Source organism: Rhinoderma darwinii, chromosome 7 (genome assembly GCF_050947455.1).
Source record: "Rhinoderma darwinii isolate aRhiDar2 chromosome 7, aRhiDar2.hap1, whole genome shotgun sequence".
Taxonomy (NCBI): Eukaryota; Metazoa; Chordata; class Amphibia; order Anura; family Rhinodermatidae; genus Rhinoderma; species Rhinoderma darwinii.
In genome coordinates this window covers 95512029-95534948 of record NC_134693.1, presented here as the reverse complement: position 1 = coordinate 95534948, position 22920 = coordinate 95512029, and the positions used below count along the sequence as shown (strand labels likewise).

The window sequence follows — 22920 nt, the reverse complement described above, 5'->3', positions numbered from 1 at the left end:
ATCCCCTCAAAGAGAGCAAAATATGGGGTTAAAATCTACAAGCTCTGTGAGAGCGGTACAGGCTACACATCTGCTTTTAGAATCTATGAAGGCAAAGACCGTGATATTACCCACATTATTAACTCATTTACTTTCACACGGTTTTTGTAGGGAGAACCAAAAGGGAGGGTTGCTTATTGGATAATGTTTCACTGTAAAAATGCAGCAAAACTGTATTTTCTGGAAAAAACTATTTTTTATTTCTTTCCACCTATTAAAAATACTCACTATACCCCTAGATGAGTATTAGCAGGACATTTATACTTGTCAAAATGACCTGCAGTACCACGGCAAATATAGCGTGGTTCCCTAATATCAGCTCTGGCGTAAAAAGGCCTCCGAAAGCCAAAATGGACTCCTTCTATGATATGCCCTATAACGGGTCCATATAATAGATTAGACACACATATTTGGTATCGCCGTACACGGGAGAAATAACAAAATGTGGAAAGGTGTCACTTTTAGGCTGGATTCACACGAGCGTGTGCTTTCTGCGCACGCAAAAAACGCAGCGTTTTGCCTGCGCAAAAGGCACTTAAGAGCTCCGTGTGGCAGCAGCATATGATGCGCGGCTTCGTGCTTTTCGCGCAGCCGCCATCATTATGACACTCCATTTGCTGTTGCGCGAATCACGCAGTTCGCACGGAAGTGCTTCCGTGTGGCATGCGTGGTTTTCACGCACCCATTGACTTCAACGGGTGCGTGATGCGCGAAAAACGCACAAAGAACGGACATGTCGTGACTTTTACGCAGCGGACCAACGCTTTGTAAAAATCACGCACATGTCTGCACGGCCCCATAGACTAATATAGGTCTGTGCGACGCGCGTGAAAATCATGCGCGTGTCTAGTTTATAGAACACAATGTTTTTTTTACCATTATTTATTGGACTTCAAGTCCATTATCCATACATTAATACCATGGTGTAAAAAACAAAATTAAGACATTTTGGTGCGCATTTGAAAAAAGGGGCACTTGTGTTTTATACTAGATTTCTGGTCCAAAAAAAAAAAAAAACTACACCTCCAAGTCAGGCGTCCTTATGATCAGGATAAATGAAAAAATATATTTCAATACATTTGTATGATACAATTACTTTTATTTTCAAACTGTTACATTTTAAATGATGAAAAATCAAAATGTTTATTTTTTTCTGTATTTCCACGGCTATAAAAAAAAAGTAACAAAAATGTTACCTATACATACATACCACAAAAAGGAAGCACTACATGTCCCAAGAAAACAGTGCAAAATTCACATCGATACATAGAACACATACAGAGCTATACTGCGTTACATCTGTGAATAGCAAAACTGCGAAAATTACTCTGGTCACTAAGGTTTAAAACACCTTTGGTATTAAGGGGTTAATCAGGTGTGGCGTGACACGAGGCAGCCTAGCCAGTGATAGCTTGCTTCTCTAGGACCCATACATTACAGCTGCTGAGGTAGGCGGAGCCTCCCTCTCAAGCCTGGAAATGAAAGTAGCAAAACAGTAGAGAACACGTCTGGCAACAGGACCTGGCTGCTCCTGCGGAGGAACACATGCCTGTCCCTGGACAGCTGCTAAGGTACGAGAGGTGGGGTGTAGGGAGCGGAGTCTGCTCTTTATTGCCAACTACATAATGGAGCAGGAAGTTTGTTACCGGCAGGAAAACGGAATACTACATCCTGTCCTGTACGTCATGCAGAGTGCCGTTTCTCAGCTCTCCTCTGTCTACATGTTACATATGACCGTCTCCTGTAAATGAGCTCCACTGCTGGGCGGTTATAAAAGGGGTACACATTTTCAGCAATGGCCTATTTACACAGGCGATTATTGTCCAATGCGAACAATAACAAGCGTTCCTCACAATAACCGGCCTGTGAGCTAAAACGATTGTCTGGTAGGCCGACTTCGGTAAAATGAAGGCCTTATTCACGCGAGCGTGTGCATATTGCGCGTGCATAAAATGCTTCGTTTTGCACGTGTAGCTGTTCCGTGTGGCATCAGTATTTGGTGCGTGCCTACATGATTTTCGCGCATATGGCATCGACCTGACACTGTTTTTATGTTTACAAACATAAAAGCAGGAGGTGCTTCTATGTTTTCATTTATTTAACAACTGTAGCGCGAATCACGTGCGGCACACGGAACTGCTTCTGTGTGCCATGCGTGATTTTCACACACCCATTGACTTCAATGGGTGCGTGATGCGCGAAAAATGACCAAGTATAGGACATTCGTGAGTTTTAAGCAGCGGACACACGCTGCGTGAAAATCACAGACATTCTGAACGTCCCCATTGGCTAACATAGGTCCGTGCAACACGCGTGATTTTCACGCGCGTATCACGAACGTAAAATACGTTAGTGTGGATAAGGCCTTAGGCTGGGTTTGCAACATGCGTTTTTTTGTTTTTGGAGATAAACTGCCATGGCGAAAAAAAACAATGCATGTTAAAAACTCAACAAAAGCGCATGGTGTGAACCCAGCCTAAGGCCTTATTCACACGAGCGTGTCCGTTTTGCACACGTAAAAAATGCAGCGTTTTTCTTGCGTTGCAGTTCTGTGTGACATCCGTGTACGGTGCACATCTGCGTTTTTTATGTGCGTATGTCATCCGTATCTCATGCGTTTTTATGTCAGCAAAATAAACTGAAGGATGTGCGTCCGTGTGCTGTCCCTGATTTTCATGCACCGTTGGATTTCAATGGGTGCGTGATGCACAAGTATAGGACGTGCAGTGAGTTTGACTACGTGACTTGCATAGGTCCGTGTGACGTCCGTTGTTTTAATCGTGTGAAATACACTTGTGTGAATATGGCCTAAGGGTCCTTTTATACTGGCAGATAATGTTTACTTACATTTATATTCTACTGTACAATAATCTATTACACATGCGGTCGAGCCGCGGTGACTCCATGCGGATTACCGCTTATTACTGTGTTGCAACTGTACTTGCCATTTGAAACTATGGCAAGTGCAGTATGGCAATTCGTGGTAATCCGCATGCGGTTACCACGGCTCAGCCGCAAACATGTAATAGTACCCTGAAAAGACGATTGTGAACCAAGGTTTGTTCAAACTATTGTTCAGGCAATTATCGTAACACATAAATGGTACAAGGTTAGAAAAACATAGCAACTTTTTTCCGGAAACAGCGCCACATCTGTCTATGGGTTGTGTAAGGTATTGCAGCTCCACTCCATTGAAGTGAATGGAGTAGAGCTGCATTACCACACTGTTCCTGGAATAAAGCTGCCATGCTCTTCTAGTCCTAGACAACCCCATCTGTGATCTTTTGTTCCAACAAGGGGAATCACTCCCTGTATTCTTTTTACACATAACAGATAATGAAACTAACCGTTGGTAAAAATTGATAATACATAAAAATAACTTATGTATTGATTGGTTAGGATATGTTCACACGGCAGCGTCGATTACGGCTGAAATTACGGAGCTGTTTTCATGAGAAAACCGCTCCGGAATTTCAGACGTAATGGCATGTTGCAGGCGTTTTTTGCAGCGTCCATTACAGATGTAATTGGAGCTGTTTTTCTATGGAGTAAATGGAAAACGGCTCCAATTACGTCCCAAGAAGTGACAGGCACTTCTTTGACGCAGGCGTCTTTTTTACAAAAAATTTAAAAAAATTACCGTCGGCACAGAACATCGTAAAGCCCATTTAAATGAATGGGCAGATGTTTGGCGGCGCATTAAAACCGTATTTTCGGACGTAATTCGAGGTTAAAACGCCCGAATTACGTCCGTAAATAGGGTGTGTGAACCCAGTTTAACATGCAAACAGCCGTTTGCTGACTTGTCTGTCTTACACTGTACTAGTTTAATCTAATATGCGAACAAATTCGCTCGCAGTGTAAACATCCATTTTATGCTCCGAAACAATTTCGCACATATGCTAATCAATGGTGTAAATCAATAGTAACATGTAAATATACCTCCATGGAAGGTAAATTGTTAATAAAGGAGGTCAAAAAATGATGCCAATTTTTCTTGAGAATACCTAAAAATTGTGTAATAGTAAACAGCAATCATGGTTAGATTGCATGTCCCACTTATACATCAGCCACCACAAAATTGCCTCTAATTTAGCGGATTATTGCATAGGAAGATTGTTTGATGTTCTTGCCTCTGGCTCATTCAGGGTTAAAGCATTGTTGCTAGGTAAACGTAGGTCGACTCAGAGAGGAGGATTTAAGGATTTATTTCCTGTTTTACACTATTATAACTGCTGTCTTCTTTCGAGTCGTTGATCGACATTTTCTTGAAGACTACGAGCCTTTGAAATGCATGGTATAAGAAACGCCAAAATGGCTCTTGACATGGGGACAGTAATCTGTAAACTCGCCTGCTTCTCTAGCGGATGTACCCGCTCCTCTTTACAGCGGTCTTTCCGTCTGTAGTTTGCGCCGTGTGGTCCCTGCAGTTTGTGAAGTGCGTCTGGGACGCTTTTCCGCGCTATGAGTCCCAGTGAATGAGCAGCGTCTGCACTAGATTTACAGGCTGGATTATTATTTGACCACCGAATAAGGGCGCAGGTAATGGCGAAGCCGCTGTTAATGAATGACATGAAGTGAAAGTAACCCCTCAGAGCTGCTGATGCTGCGTGTGTGGTTACAGTTAACCGGGTCCGATACTCATTTCTGCCCATTGCTTTTCGTTTTTGGGGTTACTACGGTGATTCTGTAACACTGGGACTTGTATGTATTCAGTTTGCACACACTGAATAGAAGGCGAGTGTGCTGATGTATTGGACTTGCTTGGCATCGCTGTTTGCAGTTCTTAATCTGTAGTGACTCTTACAATGTCTTCTAAGAAAGGAGGAAAGAGAAAGCGGGTCCATGCTGCAAAGCCTGATGATAACTCTACTGAGCATGTGGTATTTGGACTGATGAGTGAAATGTTCGCCAGAGGTATTGAAAAAGGTGCGTACCGATGGTGTTTGCGAAAGAACGCTGATCCGAGGCGAACGGTCATTGTAGTTTTTGTCCCATCAGATATGCCCGATGGGGTAATACGCTCTGTCATGGCTAGAGCCTTGAATCGGGGGATGGTAAGAATTGTGGACTCTACAAAAGCCGATACAAATTATTACCAGTCAATACTTGTTGAGGCAGAAGGGGTAATTGGGATAAATTCCTGCCCAACCCTTATTAGCTGTGATGATTGCCCATTGAGGTACTGGATAATGGTGGCTCCTGTAGAAGATAATGACATTGAACCTATAGGTTCAATGGAAGCTATCCTGGAAAAGGAACCTTCCCCTGCAAAAGGCCTCCTGGCTTCTAAGGACACTCCCTCCACAAAAAGATCCCAAGCCGCTAAGGACGATCTACCTGCAAAGGGGACCCAGGCCACTAAGGATGATCTCCCTGTAAAGGGTCTCTTGACTACCAAGGAAGATCCACCTTCAAAAGGTCCCCAGGCCGCTAAGAACACTGGAGCGGCAAAGAGTTCTCAGGTCGCTCTGCCTGCAAAGGGTACCCAGGCGACTAAGGACTCCCTTCCTTTAAAAAGGCATCCAGTGTCCAAAGGGGCATCCCATGTGAAGGAAAACCTGTCCACAAAGGATTCTCCTCCTGCAAAGGGCACATCTGCTAAGGATGCTTCCCATACAAAGGGTACCTCTGCCACTAAGAATGCTCCTCCCACTGCAAAGGACACCACTGCCACTAAAGATACTCTCTCCACTGCAAAGGGCACCACTGCCACTAAGGATACACTCTCCACTGCAAAGGACACCACTGCCACTAAGGATACTCTCTCCACTGCAAAGGGCACCACTGCCACTAAGGATACTCTCTCCACTGCAAAGGGCACCACTGCCACTAAGGATACTCTCTCCACTGCAAAGGGCACCACTGCCACTAAGGATACTCTCTCCACTGCAAAGGGCACCACTGCCACTAAGGATACTCTCTCCACTGCAAAGGGCACCACTGCCACTAAGTACTCTACCCATGCAAACAAGAATGCTCCCCCGTATAATGTACCTCCATCCACCAAGGACAATCTCTCTGAGAAGGGGCTCCAAAGTGCTAAAGGTTCTCCCTTAAAGGTGATCTCTGCAAAGGACTCTCCCCTGGGAAAGGGCTGCCCACAATCAAAGGACTTTCCCCCTGCAAAGGGGATTTTGCCTGCTATAGAGCCTTCCCATGCAAAAGACCTGCCAGTGAAAAGAAATATTGAAGATGTTAAAACGCCTCATATGTTGTTAAATGGAGAGAGTTTTGGAAGAGTGTTAATAGAGCCAAAATCAATTCTTAATTTTGGAAATCATGATAGACCTGAGATACCCATTATGAACTTACCTGAGGTGTCCATAAAAGCCAGATATGATGTTTGGGGAGGTGAGATGATGATAAATAACGGAGAATAACCTTTTTGTCTTTGTCATAGGAATCTTTTCCGCCATGTATTCGACCAGTCTTAAGTTGGGCATAGAAAGACCCAGATATTGTTGGGTGTTGCAGTTGCCAAAGCGACTGTACCACACCCAAGGGGTCCTTTTATGCATAGGTCCTGTTCTAATGAAGGGATGAATTGTCAGCTTAGAATATCCGTTTTGAGAATCAATTATTGGTTCATCTATGCCATTGGGCTTAAAATCGTAAACTCAGTTTGTATTTATTAAAGGGGTTTTCCCATCAGGGACATTTTAAGACCTATCCACAGGATATGTCATAAATGTTAGATTCGGGATCTCTAGAACACGGCGCCCTAAACCCCGTTCTAGGTTTTTGTGCTTACGCTGACTCCCGGCCATTACTCGCTGAGCTACGCTGTTTCCGTAACTCCCGACCATGTAATCAGGAAGTGGCCGGGAGTCTGCTTGAGCACAAAAAGCTAGAACAGGGTTTAGAGGGCCCCGTTCTAGAGATAAGTGCAGGTCCCAGAGGTGGGACCCGAATCTGACATTTATGACATATCCTGTAGATATGTCCTAAATATCCTCATGGGAAAACCCCTTTTTAATTTTCTTTTGGGAGTATTGCTTGCATTTGATTCTCACTATTCAAGTATCTGAGTCTATAGTTGTACAACATAATAGCTGTTGCTTTTTAGAAAAGAAAAAAAAAAATGGATCTGCATAGTGGCAGCATAGTATGGGGACAGTTCCGCTCTACTATTAGCCCAAACGGCAGAAAAAATATTGTGCCGTTTGGCTAATACAGAATTCAGCGGTCTCGTAGTTCTGCATACTCATATAGAATTTATGTATAAATGTCAGTCAATGATGAGAGGGGTGGGGGAAGCATTCCCTTCATAAATACAACGGACTCCTAGATAAGTCTGCTGTATTCATAAAGGCAACGACCCCCCCCCCCCCCTTAATGAACCTAGACACACATAGGACCTTCTTTCAGTGACCCATCAGTTTTTGGCTGAACTGACGGAATCGGCTCATAGCGAATGATACAGCTTCTATGTATAGAGGATACATAGAATCTGTATCGGAAATACTAAATACGATTTTTAATAAGTCAACTTAAAAAATCTTTATCATCTAGAACTTTGATTTCAATAAAAAAAATATCTTAAGGACGCAGCCTAGTTTTAGCCTTAAGGCTCAGAGCCCATTTTTCAAATCTGACATATTTCACTTTATGTGGTAATAACGTCGGAATGCTTAAACCTATCCAAGCGATTCTGAGATTGTTTTCTCATGACACATTGGGCTTCATCTTCGTGGTAAAATTTGGTCGATATATTCAGTGTTTATTGGTGGAAAATTGCAAAATTTAGAGAACATTTTGAAAAAATAGCATTTTTCAGAATTTAAATGCATCTGCTTGTAAAACAGACGGTTATACCACCCAAAATAGTTACTAGTTCACATTTCCCATATGTCTACTTTAGATTGGCATCGTTTTTTTTGAACATTCTTTTCTTTTTCTTGGACGTTACAAGGCTTGGAACATAAACAGCAATTTCTCATATTTTTAAGAAAATGTCAAAAGCCTTTTTTTTTAAGGTACCTGTTCAGTTCTGAAGGGGCTTTGAGGGGCCTATATATTAGAAACCCCTATCAAACACCCCATTTTAAAAACTAGACCCCTCAAAGTATTCAAAACAGCATTTAGACAGTTTTTTTTAACCCTTCAGGCATTTCACAGGAATTAAAGCAAAGTGGAAGTGAAATTTGCAAATTTAATTTTTCTTGCTGAATTTCAATTTTATTAAATGTTTTTTTCTGTAACACAGAAGGTTTTACCAGAGAAACACTACTAAATATGTATTGTCCAGATTCTGCAGTTTTTAGAAATGTCCCACATGTGGCTCTACTGCGCTCGTGGACTAAAACACAAGCCCTAGAAGCAAGGAAGCACCTAGTGCATTTTGAGGCTTTTTATTTATTTATTTATTTATTCTAATATATTTTAGGCAGCATGCCAGGTTTGAAAAGGTGTTGAGGTGCCAAAACAGTAGGAATCCCCCAATAGTGACACCATTTTGGAAACTACGCCACTCAAGGAATTCATTTATGGTTGTTGTTACCATTTTGACCGCACAGTTTTTTTTCACAGCACCAATTTGAATTGGGCTGTAAAATTAAAAAAATTTAATTTTTTCCAATAAGATGTCATTTGTGATCAAAATTTCTTATTTTCACAGGGAACAAAATACCCCATTTTGTTTCCCAATTTGTCCTTAATGCGGCAATATCCCATTTGTGGTGATAAACTGCCGTTTGGGCCCATGGGAGGGCTCAGAAGGAAAGGACCACCATTTGGCCTACTGGAGCTTTTCTGGTGCGAAGTCATGTATGTAGAAGCCCCTGAGGTACCAGTACAGTTGAAACCCGCAAGAAGTGACCCCATTTTAAAAACTACACCCTTAAGGCATTCATCTAGAGGTGTAGTGAGCATTTTGACCGGAGACATACACCCCGTAAACTGTAATGTGGGTTCTCCTGGGTACGGCAATACCCTACATGTGGCTGTTATCAGCTGCCTGGGCACACAGCAGGGCCAAGAGGAGAAAGCCAATGGGGATAAGGTGTGCGAAGTACATCAGGGTAAGTAAAATTGGGGTAAATTATAAACCAAGGGATGTATGATAAATTTTAAAACACACTTTCATACAGAGCCTTAGTTTTTCGGGACACATGTCACATTGATATATTGTGTCCTCCCTTATCCCCCTCTTATAGCAGACTTTGCACCTCTTTTCCCTTCTTGCCAGTTTGGGAAACTTCTCCTGGATAGTGTTGCCCTGGTACGATGTGTGTGGCCTCGCTTCCAGAAGTACTGGGTGCCCCCCTCCCTTCTTGGTCCCTAAAGATTAGGTTCTTGATAACCACCTCTTGAAATTCCAGGAAAGTTCCCGTCTGGCCTGTACATCGACGTAGCACGTACACATTGTACAATGCCATCTGTATGAGGTGCCCGGCCAGCTTCTTATACCACACTGCATGGCGCTGTAGGGCTTCAGGACATGATCTGACAAGTCCCCCACTCCCATGTACCTATTGTAGTCCAGGATGCAGTCTGGTTTGGGGGTCTCTGTACTGGTACCTCGTACAGGTACATGGGTACGGGTGTGACATCTCTCTTGACCTTGTACTTGACACACAATATGTTTCTGCTAGATTGTGCCCTGCTCTCACCCCTTCTGAGTGTTTGCCCAAGCAAAGTCTTAGGGAGGCCTCTCAGATTTCTTCTAGCAGTGCCGCATGCCGCAGGACTGTAAGTGAGGCACTTGAAGAGTGGGACGCTGGTATAAACATTATCCAGGTAGAGGTGGTAACCCTGGTCCAGCAGCGGGTGCACCAAATCCCACACAATTTTTGTATTAACTCCCAGTAAGGGGGGGGGGGCATTCTGGGGGCTGAATACTGGTGTCCTTCCCTTCATATATCCTAAATCTGTGGGTACACCCTGATGCACTCTCGCACAGCTTATACATTTTCCCACCATACCTTGCCCTCTTACCCGGCAGGTACTCGTGGAATTAATCCCTCCCTTTAAAATGTACCAGGGACTCATCAATAGAAATACACTTATCGGGGGTGTATGCTTGGGAAAACCGGGCACTGAAACGGTCTAATAGGGGTCTCCGTTTATACAAACGGTCAAAACTGGGGTCATCTCGGTGTGGGCACGGCTCATTATCCGTATAATGTAAGAAGCGAAGTATTGCCTCATTTATTTATTATTTTTTTTAGGTTCCAGTTCAGTTCTGAAGTTGCTTTGAGGGGCCTATATATTAGAAACCCCTATCAAACGCCCCATTTTAGAAACTAGACCCCTCAAAGTATTCACAACAGCATTTAGAAAGTTTATGAACCCTTTAGGTGTTTCACAGAAATTTAGAGCAAAGTAGAGGTGAAATTGACATATTTTTTTTTTTCGTCAGAAAATCCTCTTTATACCGGTTTTTTTTATAACACAAAAGGTTTTATCAGCGAAACGCAACTTAATACGTATTGCCCAGATCCTGCAGTTTTGAGAAATATCCCACATGTGGCCCTAGTGCGGTAATGGACTGAAGCGCCGGCCTCCGAAGCAAAGTAGCACCTAGTGGATTTTGAGGCCTCTTTTTTATTAGGCACCATGTCCGGTTTGAAGAGGTCTTGTGGTGCCAAAACAGTGGAAACCCCCCAAAGGTGACCCCATTGTGGAAACTAGGCCCCTTGAGGAATTCATTGTAGTTTTCTTGGGGTGCATGCAGCTTTTTGATCAGTTTTTATTCTATTTTTAGGTGGCGTGGTGACTAAAAAACAGCAATTCTACTATTGTTTTTTTATTCTATATTTTTTACAGCGTTCACCGTGCGCTATAAATTACATATTCACTTTATTCTGCGGGGCGATACGATTACGGCGATACCAGATACTTATGGCGTTTGCACAATAAAATATGTTTTGTAAAAAATCATTCACTTTTTGTGTTGCCTTTATTCTAAGAGCCAGAACTTTTTTATTTTTCAATCAATAAAGCCGTGCGAGGACTTATTTTTTGCGTAACGAACTGTAGTTTCGATCAGTACCATTTTTAGGTACATGCGACTTTTTGATCTCTTTTTATTCCATTTTTTGGGAGGTGAAGTGACCAAAGAATTGTGATTGTGGTACTGTTTATTATTATTTTTTTTTTTTTACGGCGTTCACCGTGCAGGATAAATAACAAAATAATTTTGTAGTTCAGGCCGTTACGGACGCGGCGATATCAATTATGTATAGTTTGTTTGTTTATATTTTTTTATTAATAATAATAAAGGACTGATAAGGTAAAAAGGGGGATTTTTATTTTTAAAACTTTTATTTTCTTATTTCTACACTTTTTTTTTTAACTTTATTACTTTGTCCCACTAGGGGACTTGAGGGCAGGAGGCCCTGTTCGCAATTCTAAGGGTATGTTCACACGGCAGCGTCTGTAGCGGCTGAAATTACGGGGCTGGTTTCAGGAGAAAACAGCCCCGTCATTTCAGCCGTAACGGCATGTGCAGGCGCTTGAACGCCGCGTCTCTTACGGACGTAACTGGAGCTGGTTTTCCATGGAGTCCATGGAAAACGGCTCCATTTACGTCTGAAGAAGTGACATGACACTTCTTTGGCGCGGGCGTCTATTTACGTCTTTTGACAGCGACGCGTAAATATACGCCTAGTGTGAACAGACAAACGTCAGCCCATTGCTTTCAATGGGCAGATGTTTGCCAACGCTATCGAGGCGTATTTTCGGACGTAATTCGAGGCGTAAAACGCCCGAATTATGTCCGTAAATAAGCCGTGTGAACATACCCTAATACACTGCACTACATGTGTAGTGCAGTGTATTAGAACTGTCAGCTACTCGCTTTGTCAGGACCCACTAGGCTTCCGTCGATGGCATAGCCGGACGCCATTGTTTGGTGTCCGGTTGCCATAGTCACCATCGCCGGCCGCTATCGTGTAGCAGGCCGGCGATGGCAGCTTAACCCCTAAAAAACGGCGATCTCTATTGAACGCGGCTTTTAAGGGGTTAATCAGCGGGGACACAGCGATCGATGTATTGCAGTATATCGCGTTTCTGACAGTCTCCTTCGAAGCTCTGCCGGAGGCAGAGCTTCATAAGAGTACAAAGATGGCGGACCTGGGGGACTTCGTCAAGACCCCAGGCAGCCGTGCCAACCAACGGCTCCCCCCGATTTCGCCACGGGGGGGGGCAGTTGGGACGTTATGTTTTTAGTAATTTTAAATGCTGCGATCTCTATTGAAAGTGGCATTTGACAGGTTAAACCAGCGGGATCGCGCTCGAACGGAATCCCGCCCGTTACCCGGAAGTGTCGGCTGTAATACACAGCCAACACACTCTCTATGGAGTGGTCTCAGCCCGTGAGCCCGCTCCATATTCCCCCACCCGGCGTGTGCCGTATATATACGGTGGATGTCGGGAAGGGGTTAAAGAGGCTCTGTCACCACATTAGAAGTGGCCTATATTGTACATGATGTGATCGGGACTGTAATGTAGATTACAGCAGTGTTTTTTTTTTTTTTCAACTTTCACTTTTATTTGCCATTTTCCAATTTTACATAACAATTCAATACAACATTGATAAAACAAATGAACATTTGCCAAAATGTATCGACATCATAGCAGACAAAATATTACACAGTATAACGTCCATACAAGTAAGAATTTACAGTTATTTCCGACACATAGCCAACCATCCAAATCCCCCTCAAGTATTCCGTCCCACCCGAAAGAACCCGTGTAAGTAGTCTAATAATACCTGGTATTGTCCCAATATCTTTCTCCCCGATACATCTAGGATATATCCAATGCTCCCAAAGAACCACTAAGGCGTTCTTTTGCGTACCACGCTGTATGTCGAAACGAGGACATTAATTCTCTGATCTCCTTATCATCGAATTGAGTAACAATGAATCTTTTCCATTTGGCGAAAAAGTGGGTTGTTTTCCTTTTCTTTATGTCTTTCCATTTCTAGACGCTCTATATTCAAAAGCTTCTTCAGCTGTATGATTACCTCCGATATTGTTGGGACTAGGGATGTCACGATACCAGAATTTGGACTTCAGTGCCGATACTTCGTTAAGTATTGCGTTTTTCGATATTTTGCCAACCGTAATTTAAAAAAAAAGTTCTTCTGTTTGATGTGAGGCGCGAGGTGTGATGAATTTTGAATGTGCCTCACATTAAGGGTATGTTCACACGATGAGAGGCATTTACGTGTGAAAAGACAGACTGTTAACAGCTGCCTCGTTTCACACGTAAATGCTCCTCGCATTTTGCGAGCCGTCTGAGACGCTCGTAAATCTTGAGCTGTGCTTCATTGAGTTCAATGAGGAACAGCTCAAATTACGTGGCAAAGAAGTGCCCTGCACTTCTTTGCCGAGGCAGTCCATTTACGCGTCGTCGTTTGACAGCTGTCAAACGACGACGCGTAAATTACAGGTCGTCTGCACAGTACGTCGGCAAACCCATTCAAATTAATAGGCAGATGTTTGCCGACGTATTGTAGCCCTATTTTCAGACGTAAAACGAGGCATAATATGCCTCGTTTACGTCTGAAAATAGGTCGTGTGAACCCAGCCTTATAGTAATTAATCCCATCATGTTTCTCAGTCTTAATGGGTTAATGTGTAAGGTACATGATGGGGTTAGTTACTATTAATGTGAGGCACGTGGAGGTTAAATTCATCGCACCTCGCGCCTCACAATAAGTGAAAGAAAGCCGTTTTTATTTTTTTATTTTTTACAGCGCACACATCATAAATGATGCAAAAAATTGTTGTGCATGTTATTACGGCCGCGCCAATACCCAATATGTGTATATTTTATGTATTGAGACTTATTTTTATGTTTATTGTAAAAAAGTTGTATGTGTATTTTTTTTAAATTTAACATTACTTTTGTTTTTACTTTATTTTTAAACTTTAATGTACTGGCATATATCAGATATGTGCCAGTACATTAGCCTGTGTACGTATAGTACACAGGCAGTTGTTAGGACATACCTAAGTATGCCCTAACAACAAGAAATATGGTCAGACAGCTCTGTAGTCCTTCAATGGACCCTGGGCTGTCTGCCTATATATGGTATGTCCCTCAATCGCGTCACAGGGATTCCTGTGATGCGATCCAGGGGCATCCCCCCCCTTCTAATCTTCTCCTGAATGCTGCAGCCCGTTTTGATGGCAGCATTCAGGTGAATAGCGGCGGAGAAGAGAGGTTTCTCTGATCTCCGCCAGTGGGGCTGCGGCTGTGTAATACAGTCATTGCCCCGCTCCTGACAGGAAGTGCGCGCGCGGTCAGCCTGAGGTGATGCGGCCGGCTCTTCAGTAATGAGCGACGGTTCAGGCACTGAAGACAGAACATGGGGGTGTTTTCTAGTGCGTCCGCCATGTTCTGTCTTCAGTGCCGCCGCTCATTAGTGCAGCACTGGCCGCATCGCATCATCCTGACCCCGCGCACTTGTCAGGAGCGGGGCAATGGCTGTATTACACAGCCGCAGCCCCGCTCTCATACATTCATGTGTTACTATACTTAGCTGTGCGACTGCGCAGCTAAGTATCGAAATACATGAAATAGCGGTATCGAACGGTTTGTGATGCACGGTTTCGATGCATCGTGCATCCCTAGTTGGGACATCTCTAATCAACCAGTTCTGCAATAGACATATTTTTGCTACCGTGAGGACAGTGTGTATTATTGAGGGCACCCCGCTAGATATCGCCGTATCCTTCTCCTCAGGTGGTCTGACCTGATGGAATAGCAAACATTGTGGAGACATTGGTAAGGATGTTGCCCAGAATGTTGTTGCAAACCTGCACGTTTCCCCCCAAAAGTGTTGGGTAGCTTGACAAATCCCGTGGTACATATCAGATTTGGCCAATTGGCATTTAGGAGAAGCAATTCTCCTATCCGGATTGGAGGCAGAAGCCGGGATGTTGAAACCATAAATAGCATTATGCATAATTTTGAAATTCGATTCCCTCCATCTCTCATTTATAATTTCCTTTCTAAGGCCCCATGCACACGACCGTGCCCGCAATCCCGGCCCGCGATTGCGGGCACGGCCGGCCGCTGACTGACAGCCGCATTTTCGGGCCGTGCTCCCATACAAAGCATGGGAGCACGGCCCGCAAAATGCGAAAGAACGGACATGTTCCATAATTCCCGGAACATTTCCATAGTGCTACGGAAAGGTGTCAGTGTTCAATGAAAGTGAATGGCTCCGTTTTTGCGGACCGCAATTGCGGTCCGCAAAAACTGAGGTTTTTTGCGGTCGTGTGCATGGGGCCTAACTGTCTTCCACCCTTTCAGTATAACTTCAGCTATATCCGAATCTCCTGTCACTCTCTCCCACCTTTTATAGCAATCCTTAGGATTCTGCCTAATGACTCTATTTATAATGATGTTATATAAAGAGGATATCGAAGCTTTTTCCAATCTCGGGCCTATAATTTCATCAAAAGTGTGTACTAGCGCTTCCTCGTGCAGCGACTGCAACCTCCCTCTGCAAAACGCCACAATCTGCATTATGGGAAAATTATATAGAAAAAATGTTTGGGAGGATTCCTCCAGCTCACCTTATCGCATATGTGGACTTGCGCACGGGTCCTCGTGTCGGCACACGTATGAAATGGAAGGAAGACAAAGAAATGGATCCAGCGCTGTGTCCTTGAAGTCTTTTAAAAGGAAACTATTTCCAAGTTTTATTGATATAGTAAGAAAAAATTAAAAACAATCGCATTGTGGGTAGATATTCTCGAGTGAAATAATGGATTTATGGCAGTGTGAGCGGTGCCTACGCGTTTCTGACGCTTGCAGCGTCCTTAATCATGGCTTCTGTTAAATCGCTTAGTCAGTCTGGGATTTTATAGCCCATCTATTTTTAGCAATGGTTAATTGCGGGTCAAAATAGGGAACTCCCTGGTATACCTTGGAACGCAAATCACTTCCTGATAGAAAGGAATAGAATAACGATGTACGTATAAATTTGATCTCTCTAAGCTAATTTTCATCTTGAATGATTTCCATATTTTTGCACAGTTATAACATGAATTTATGAAAGATTAGCTATTTATATGACATAACTATATATAATAGTTACGGTGTTTATAGAAAAATGTGATGTGCTTTATTTGCGGAGTTTTCCCTACGGGATTTATTAAAAGAAAAACTGGCTGAGAATATGTTGTGTGTAAAAGTAAAAATAGTTAAAAGGTCCCTGAACTGAACTGGTCCCTGAAAAAATAGCCTTTTGAAATTTTCTTAAAAATATGAGAAATTGCTGCTAAAGTTCTAAGCCTCGTAACGTCCTAGAAAAATAAAAGAGTGTTCAAAAAACGACGCAAACATAAAGTAGACATATGGGAAATATAAACTAGTAAGTATTTTGTGTGGTATTACTATCTGTTTTACAAGTAAATACATTAAAATTTAGAAAAATGCTAATTTTTGCTAATTTTCTCTAAATCTTGGCGTTTCTTACAAATAAATATTGAATTTAACGACAAAATTTTTTCAGTATCATAAAGTACAACATGTCACGAGAAAACAATCCCAGAATCGCTTGGATAGGTAAAAGCATTCTGGAGTTATTACAACATAAAGTGACACATGTCAGATTTTATTAACCTTTTTTTTTTTTATTTTTTACTTTTTTTACTAGTCCCACTAGGGGACTTTAATATGTGATCATCCGATCGCTATTATAATACACTGCAATACCTCTGTTTAAAACGGACAGGCATCTGCTAGGACATGCCTTTGGCATGACCTAGCAGGCATTCACTACAGGCAGAACTGGGGAGACACAGACACTCGGCGATCTTATCACCGGGTATCGGTGGGATGAGAGGGAGCTCCCTCCTTCTCTCCAAAACAACTCTGATGTGGCGCACGCTATTGAGCACTGCATCTGAAGGGTTAAACGGGTGAGATCGATACTTATATCGATCTCACACGTTCGAGCAGGGACGCCCCCAGCTCTCAGCTACATCTGGCAGCTGAGAGCAGGGAGATTTGACGCTGATTGGTCAGCGTCATACACTTCTCTCCACAACGCACACTTGGCCAAAAAGTAAAACACACGCCCAGTTGTCCATTGAGAAACCTATTAGCATAAAGCTAATATGGGTCATAACTCAGTCAAAAATGATCGTTTTTCTAAATAAAAAACACTGCTGTAATCCACATTACAGCGCCGATCACATGTACAATATAGGCCACTTATAATGTGGTGACAGAGCCTCTTTAACTACACAAGTATTCAGATGAGACGAAAGTGGAAAAGCTTTGCAATATAATTTTTTTTAAAGAACCTTTAAAGCCATGTTCACAATTATAAACTAGAAGATCTTCTGAAGTGCCCCCCACTCCAGTGCTGAGACCCCGTTCTGCATGGGTCCGGTCCCACACGCTCCTGTAGAAGTCACTTGCCGATGCAGCCTATGACTGGCATTAGTGGTGATGCTGCCATGAACAGCATGTGACTACTGCGGGAGCTTCCGGAGACGTGGACTACGGAGTTTCATTGCTGGAGCGAGGGGTCACTTAAGGGGGTGAGTATCTGCTAGTTTATTATTTAACACCATTCCCTGCCCTGCTGCCAATTTTGAAAGTCCCAGATAGCTCCTTTTAAAATCTGCATGTGTTACATGCAAATTTTACCGTTGGCATGCCCTCAAATCTGTAAGGAAACATACTGCACAGTTGCAAAGCAAAGGGGTAAATCTTCAAAAGTATAGAACACATCTGAACTTATAATGTAATATGGCTGTGTGTGGTAGCCATATATTTTGTATGTATTTTTTAGGCTTTCTTGATTACACATGATGGGGTCTGATCCCGTTCTAGGCTCTTAATGCCTCATGCACACGGAGTCCCATATGGCTTTGTACTGCGGTCAGTTGAATGCTGCATGTACAGAAAGGCTCTGTACAACCATAGCATCCAATAGGGAGTGCCTTTTTATTTTTTTTATTTATTTATTTTTTCGGTCCTGTTCACATCGGCGCCGGACTTCTGTTCACGGGTTCCATTAGACCTTTCCATTGGAGGAACCCATGATTGGAAAGCCGAATGGAAACCATAGCTTCCGTTTGCGTAACCATTGATTTCAATGGTAATGCTTCCATTGCAATTTGTTTCCGTTCCGTAAGGTTTCTGTTTTTTTAACGGAAACAATCAGCATTACCATTGAAATTAATGGTAATGCAAAAGGAAGCTGTGGTTTTAGTTTGACTTTCCGTTCATGGGTTTCTCCAACGGAAAGGTCGAACGGAACCCATGAACAGAAGCCCAATGCTGATGTCAACGCAGCCTAAAATCAGAGGCATATGGAGGTACAGTAAGGCCAGGATCTCACTCCCAGTTTTGGTGCAGTTCTTAAGCCAAACACAAAAGTGGACACAAAAGAAAGAAGAAACATCAGGCTTTTATTTATACCTTTCCTTCATTCCTTCCTTTTGGATTCACTACTGGCTTTGGCCCAAAAAACGGCATCAAAATGTTGTCTGATGCAGGCCTAAAGGTTCCATGCACTTCTATGGTTGTCCTAGATAATAGCTTAGGGCTTATGCGCACACTTGTTGTTGTTTTGTTCAGTGTGCTGTCGTTTTATTCTTTGGCCCGTTGGAAAGGAACATTATGCAGATTGTGGTGAAGGTAATTTTCTTACCGGTGACTGTATTTGTAAGTTATCCACTCCCTTCTGGTCCTCAGCTGTGTCATGTGACCGGCAATAGGACTCTCCAACTGCCACAGCGTCTCATTTGTGGACAGGAAGTCGGTTTGTTCATTCATTCCTATAAGACTCGCATCGAGGCTATGATAGTAATGAATAGAGAAACTGCCTTCCTGTCGACACATGAGACGCTGTGGCAGTTGGAAAGTCATATTTCTGGTGACATGACACAGCTGAGGACCAGAAGGGAATGGATAACTCACAAACACAGCCACCGGTAAGAAGATTACCTTTACTACAATTTACATAATGGGCCTCTCTAATGGGCCAGAGAAGGCCTCTACCACTTTTTCCTGACGTGAAAAGTGTGCAAGTCACACAGCCAACCAAACTGCCACTTATGCATGGAAAAAGTGGTGGTTCTCCGCCTTCATCGAACAACCTCGCGTAGCTTAGTGGCTGTCCTGTATAAAGAAATCTTTTGAGGTAACGTTACTAGCAAGACATTTCTGAAAATGAAAAAAAGCTAGTTAAATTCATGATTGAAATAATCACTGTAAGGCCTCATGCACACAAACGTATTTTTTCCCTCCCGTAAATACTGGTGTAAATACGGGTCCGGTGTCACACGTATTCGACCTGTTTTGCACCAGTATTTACGGACCCGTGCCCGTAAATACGGTTCCGGTGTCACCAGTATTCCACCCGTATTTACGGGCAAAATTGCACTGCACTAATCGGCAGCACCTTCTCTCTATCAGTGCAGGATAGAGAGAAGCGGCAGCCCTTTCCGAGGTAAAAGTAAAAGAAATTCATACTTACCCGGCCGTTGCCTTGGTGACACGTCCCTCTCGACATCCAGTCCGATATCCCTGGATGACGTGGCAGTCCATGTGACTGCTGCAGCCTGTGATTGGCTGCAGCGGTCACATGGGCTGAAACGTCATTCAGGGATGTCGGGCCGGATGTCAAGAGAGGGACGCGTCGCCAAGGCAACAGCCGGGAGGCCGGACTGGAGGAAGAAGCAGGAAGTTCTCGGTAAGTAGGAGCGTCTTTTTTTTTTTTTTTACAGGTTGCTCTATATTGTGATCGGAATTCACTGTCCAGGGTGATGAAAGTTACTGCCGATCAGTTAACTCTTTCAGCACCCTGGACAGTGACTATTTACAGACGTCGCCTAGCAACGCTGCCGTAATGACGGGTGCACACACGTAGCCACCCGTCATTACGGGAGCTCCATAGACTTCTATGGGCTGCCCGTGCCATTATTACGGCCTGAAATAGGACATGTTCTATCTTTTTCAACGGCACGGGCACCTTCTCGTAAGCATACGGGGAGGTACCCGTGGCCAATAGAAGTATATGGGCCCGTTATTTCGGGTCGTAATTACGACCCGTAATAACGGGAGTTTTTACGGTCGTGTGCATGAGGCCTAAGGCCTTGTTCATGTTGCATGTATTTTTTTAAGCCAAAAACGGAACCTAAACAGCAGAAATATATAAAGAAATGCCTTAGTGTTTCATCTTCTGGATCTAATTCTGGTTTTTACTTAGAAAATGCATTTTTGACGTTAAAAATGCATGCATTTATACTGGAAGCCATGTCGCTTTGCCAGATCCAGTGTTTCATCAAGATTTCTATCATTTTGATGGGAGGAATAGCCATGCGTGCAGAGCTATCCTTCCTGTCAAATCTAAGGCTGGATTCACACGAGCATGTTTGGTTAGTATAGGACGGAACGTATTTCTACCGCAAGTCTCGGACCGAACTACTGTCCCATACTGAAAACATGATTACAGTACGGGACAGTTGTCCCGCAGCGAGGCAGGGACTCCTAGCGTCGTACATAACTGATGCTAGGAGCCCGGTTCCCTGCAGTGTGTTCGGTCCGGGACTTGCGGCCGAAATACGTTCCGTCCTTTACGGACCGAACATGCTCGTGTGAATCCAGCCTAACAGAATTTGAGTCTTCAACACAAGTGTGAATTAATCTTTAGAACTTGTTGCTTAGTAAATAACCTCACAAGGAGATCTCACAAGACCATTCTTGGTGGTTGTTATACTACATTAATTATGAATTGTATATTGTACAAATGGAAACTGTAGCTAAGGGCACAATTTGTCTATTCCAGATTTTTCTGTTAAGTAGGATATAAAGTTACATAGTTTCCGAGGCCTTGAAGTTCCAGTCTATATGCTGGAATATTCTTTCTACTGCACGTCCCGGGGTCTGTGCCAGGTTTTCGTAACTTAACGATACACTAGTTATTTCTTAACCCCTTCACGACCACCCCACGTAGATTAACGGGTTGCAAAGCTGGTCGTTGTGCCTGCAGCCCGTTAATCCACGTGTGCTCCTAACAGAGCACACAGACGCTCCCCGCAGCCCGGCATCTCCCAGTACAGGCTGCTACTAGCAGCCTTAGTACTGGGGGAAAACATCGGGTCGGATCACAGCGGTGATCCGAACCGATTAACCCCTTAATTGCGGCAGTCAATAGTGACCGCCGGATTTAAGTTCTTATAGCAACATCGGCACCCCGCTACGCGATTGCGGGGGCCGATTGTTGCGGGGGGGCGATTGCTATGGCAAATGGAAGCCTAACAAAGGCTTCCTATCTGCCATTACGTTAGCCGATTAGGCCCCGCCCGGAGGCGGAGCCTGATCGGCTTGCTGTCAGTGAACAACTGACAGTTCTAATACATTGCACTACATGGGTAGTGCAATGTATTAGAACATCAAACAAACAGTTGGACCTTCAAGTCCCCTAGTGGGACTAAAGAAAAGTGTAAAAAAAGTAAAAATAAAAGTTGTAAAAATACAATAAAAGTTTCAAATAATAACACAAAACACAATCGCCCTTTTTCCTTTTATCAAGTCATTTATTATTGAAAAAAATAAAGCCATACATATTTGGTATCGCTGCGACCGTAACGACCGAAACTATAAAAATATTATGTTATTTATTCCGCACAGTGAACGCCGTAAAAAAAAACTAAAAAATACTGACATAATTGCTATTTTTTGGTCACTTTGTCTTCCAAAAATTGAAATAAAAAGTGATCAAAAAGTCGCATGTACCCAAAAATGGTACCTATAAAAACTATAACTCGTCTCGCTAAAAATAAGCCCTCATACAGCTCCGTCAACGAAAAAATTAAAACCGTTATGGCTCTCACAACTTGGTGACAGAAAAAATCCATTCTCTTTACAAAGGTTATTTTATTGTGCAAAAAGTTGTAAAACATAAAAAAGTGCTATAAATTAGGTATCACCGGAATCGGACTGACGCGCAGAATAAAGGTAACGTGTAATTTATAACGCGTGGTGAACGCTGTATAAAAAGAATTTAAAAAATAATCTCAGAATTGCTGTTTTTTGGTCACCTTGCCTCCCAAAAAAAAAAAAGGATAACAAGTGATCCAGAAGTCGCATGTACCCCAAAATGGTACCAATAAAAGCTACAGCTCGCCCTGCAAAAAAACAGCCCTCATACCACTACATCTATGAAAAAATTAAATTAGTTAAGGCTCCAATAAGCCGGGAAATAAAAATATGCAGTTGTGCCGGCCCGAGGGAAACCTTTCTTCTGTTTCAAGAGGCGATTTATCAAGGCCCTAAAATTAGGGATCCAGGAAGGGGAGGGCCCAAACATATCCGCTGGAAGTGACGGTGCCCGTATTATACCAGGACAATACTTCTCAGCAAAATTCCTCAAACTGCAAAGGTGCGGAGTGTGGACCAAAAGGGGGATAAGAAAGGACACAGTTTATCAGTGTGACACTGGCCTGTGCAGAAAGGATTGTGTCACAGCGTAACACACATCTATGGATTATTTTATTGTTTTTATTTACCCCATTATTATACCACCTGACTATGCCCCGTATATACTCTGCCCAGCTTACATGTACCCCCACATTATAAACGGAAACACCAGTAAGACTCAATACAAGACTACTACAAGCAAAATCCACACTCCAAAAGCCAAATGGCGCTACCTCCCTTCTGAACCCTACAGTGTGCCCAAACAGCAGTTTACTTCCACATATATGGCATCGCCATACCCGGGAGAACCCTTTTAACAATTTTTGGGGTGTGTGTCTCCAGTGGCACAAGCTGGGCGCCACATATTGGCATATCTATATAAATCCCATTTTCACTCTGCAACATCGAGTGCACACCAATTTCTGCCAATCACCTGTGGTGTTAATATGCTCACTACACCCCTAAGTGAATACC

The 22920-nt window shown here is 43.2% G+C and overlaps 1 protein-coding gene across 5 annotated transcripts in view; it reads left to right on the top strand.

Annotated features, from left to right (window-relative positions):
- Positions 1 to 1497: 1497 nt before the first annotated feature.
- Positions 1498 to 22920, top strand: part of ZC3H7B (zinc finger CCCH-type containing 7B) — a 231682-nt gene continuing 210259 nt past the window's right edge. The window contains exon 1 of one of the 5 annotated variants that reach the window (XM_075833706.1): positions 1498 to 1610. Coding sequence is in view for 2 of the 5 variants with exons in the window: in XM_075833705.1 (XP_075689820.1) it covers positions 4848 to 6393 (1546 nt within the window). In the remaining 3 variants the exon portion in view is untranslated. Of the gene's footprint in view, positions 1611 to 4351; positions 6394 to 18890; positions 18957 to 22920 lie in introns of those variants that run through there. The other 4 variants (XM_075833705.1, XM_075833704.1, XM_075833707.1 and 1 more) reach the window with 4 other exon arrangements.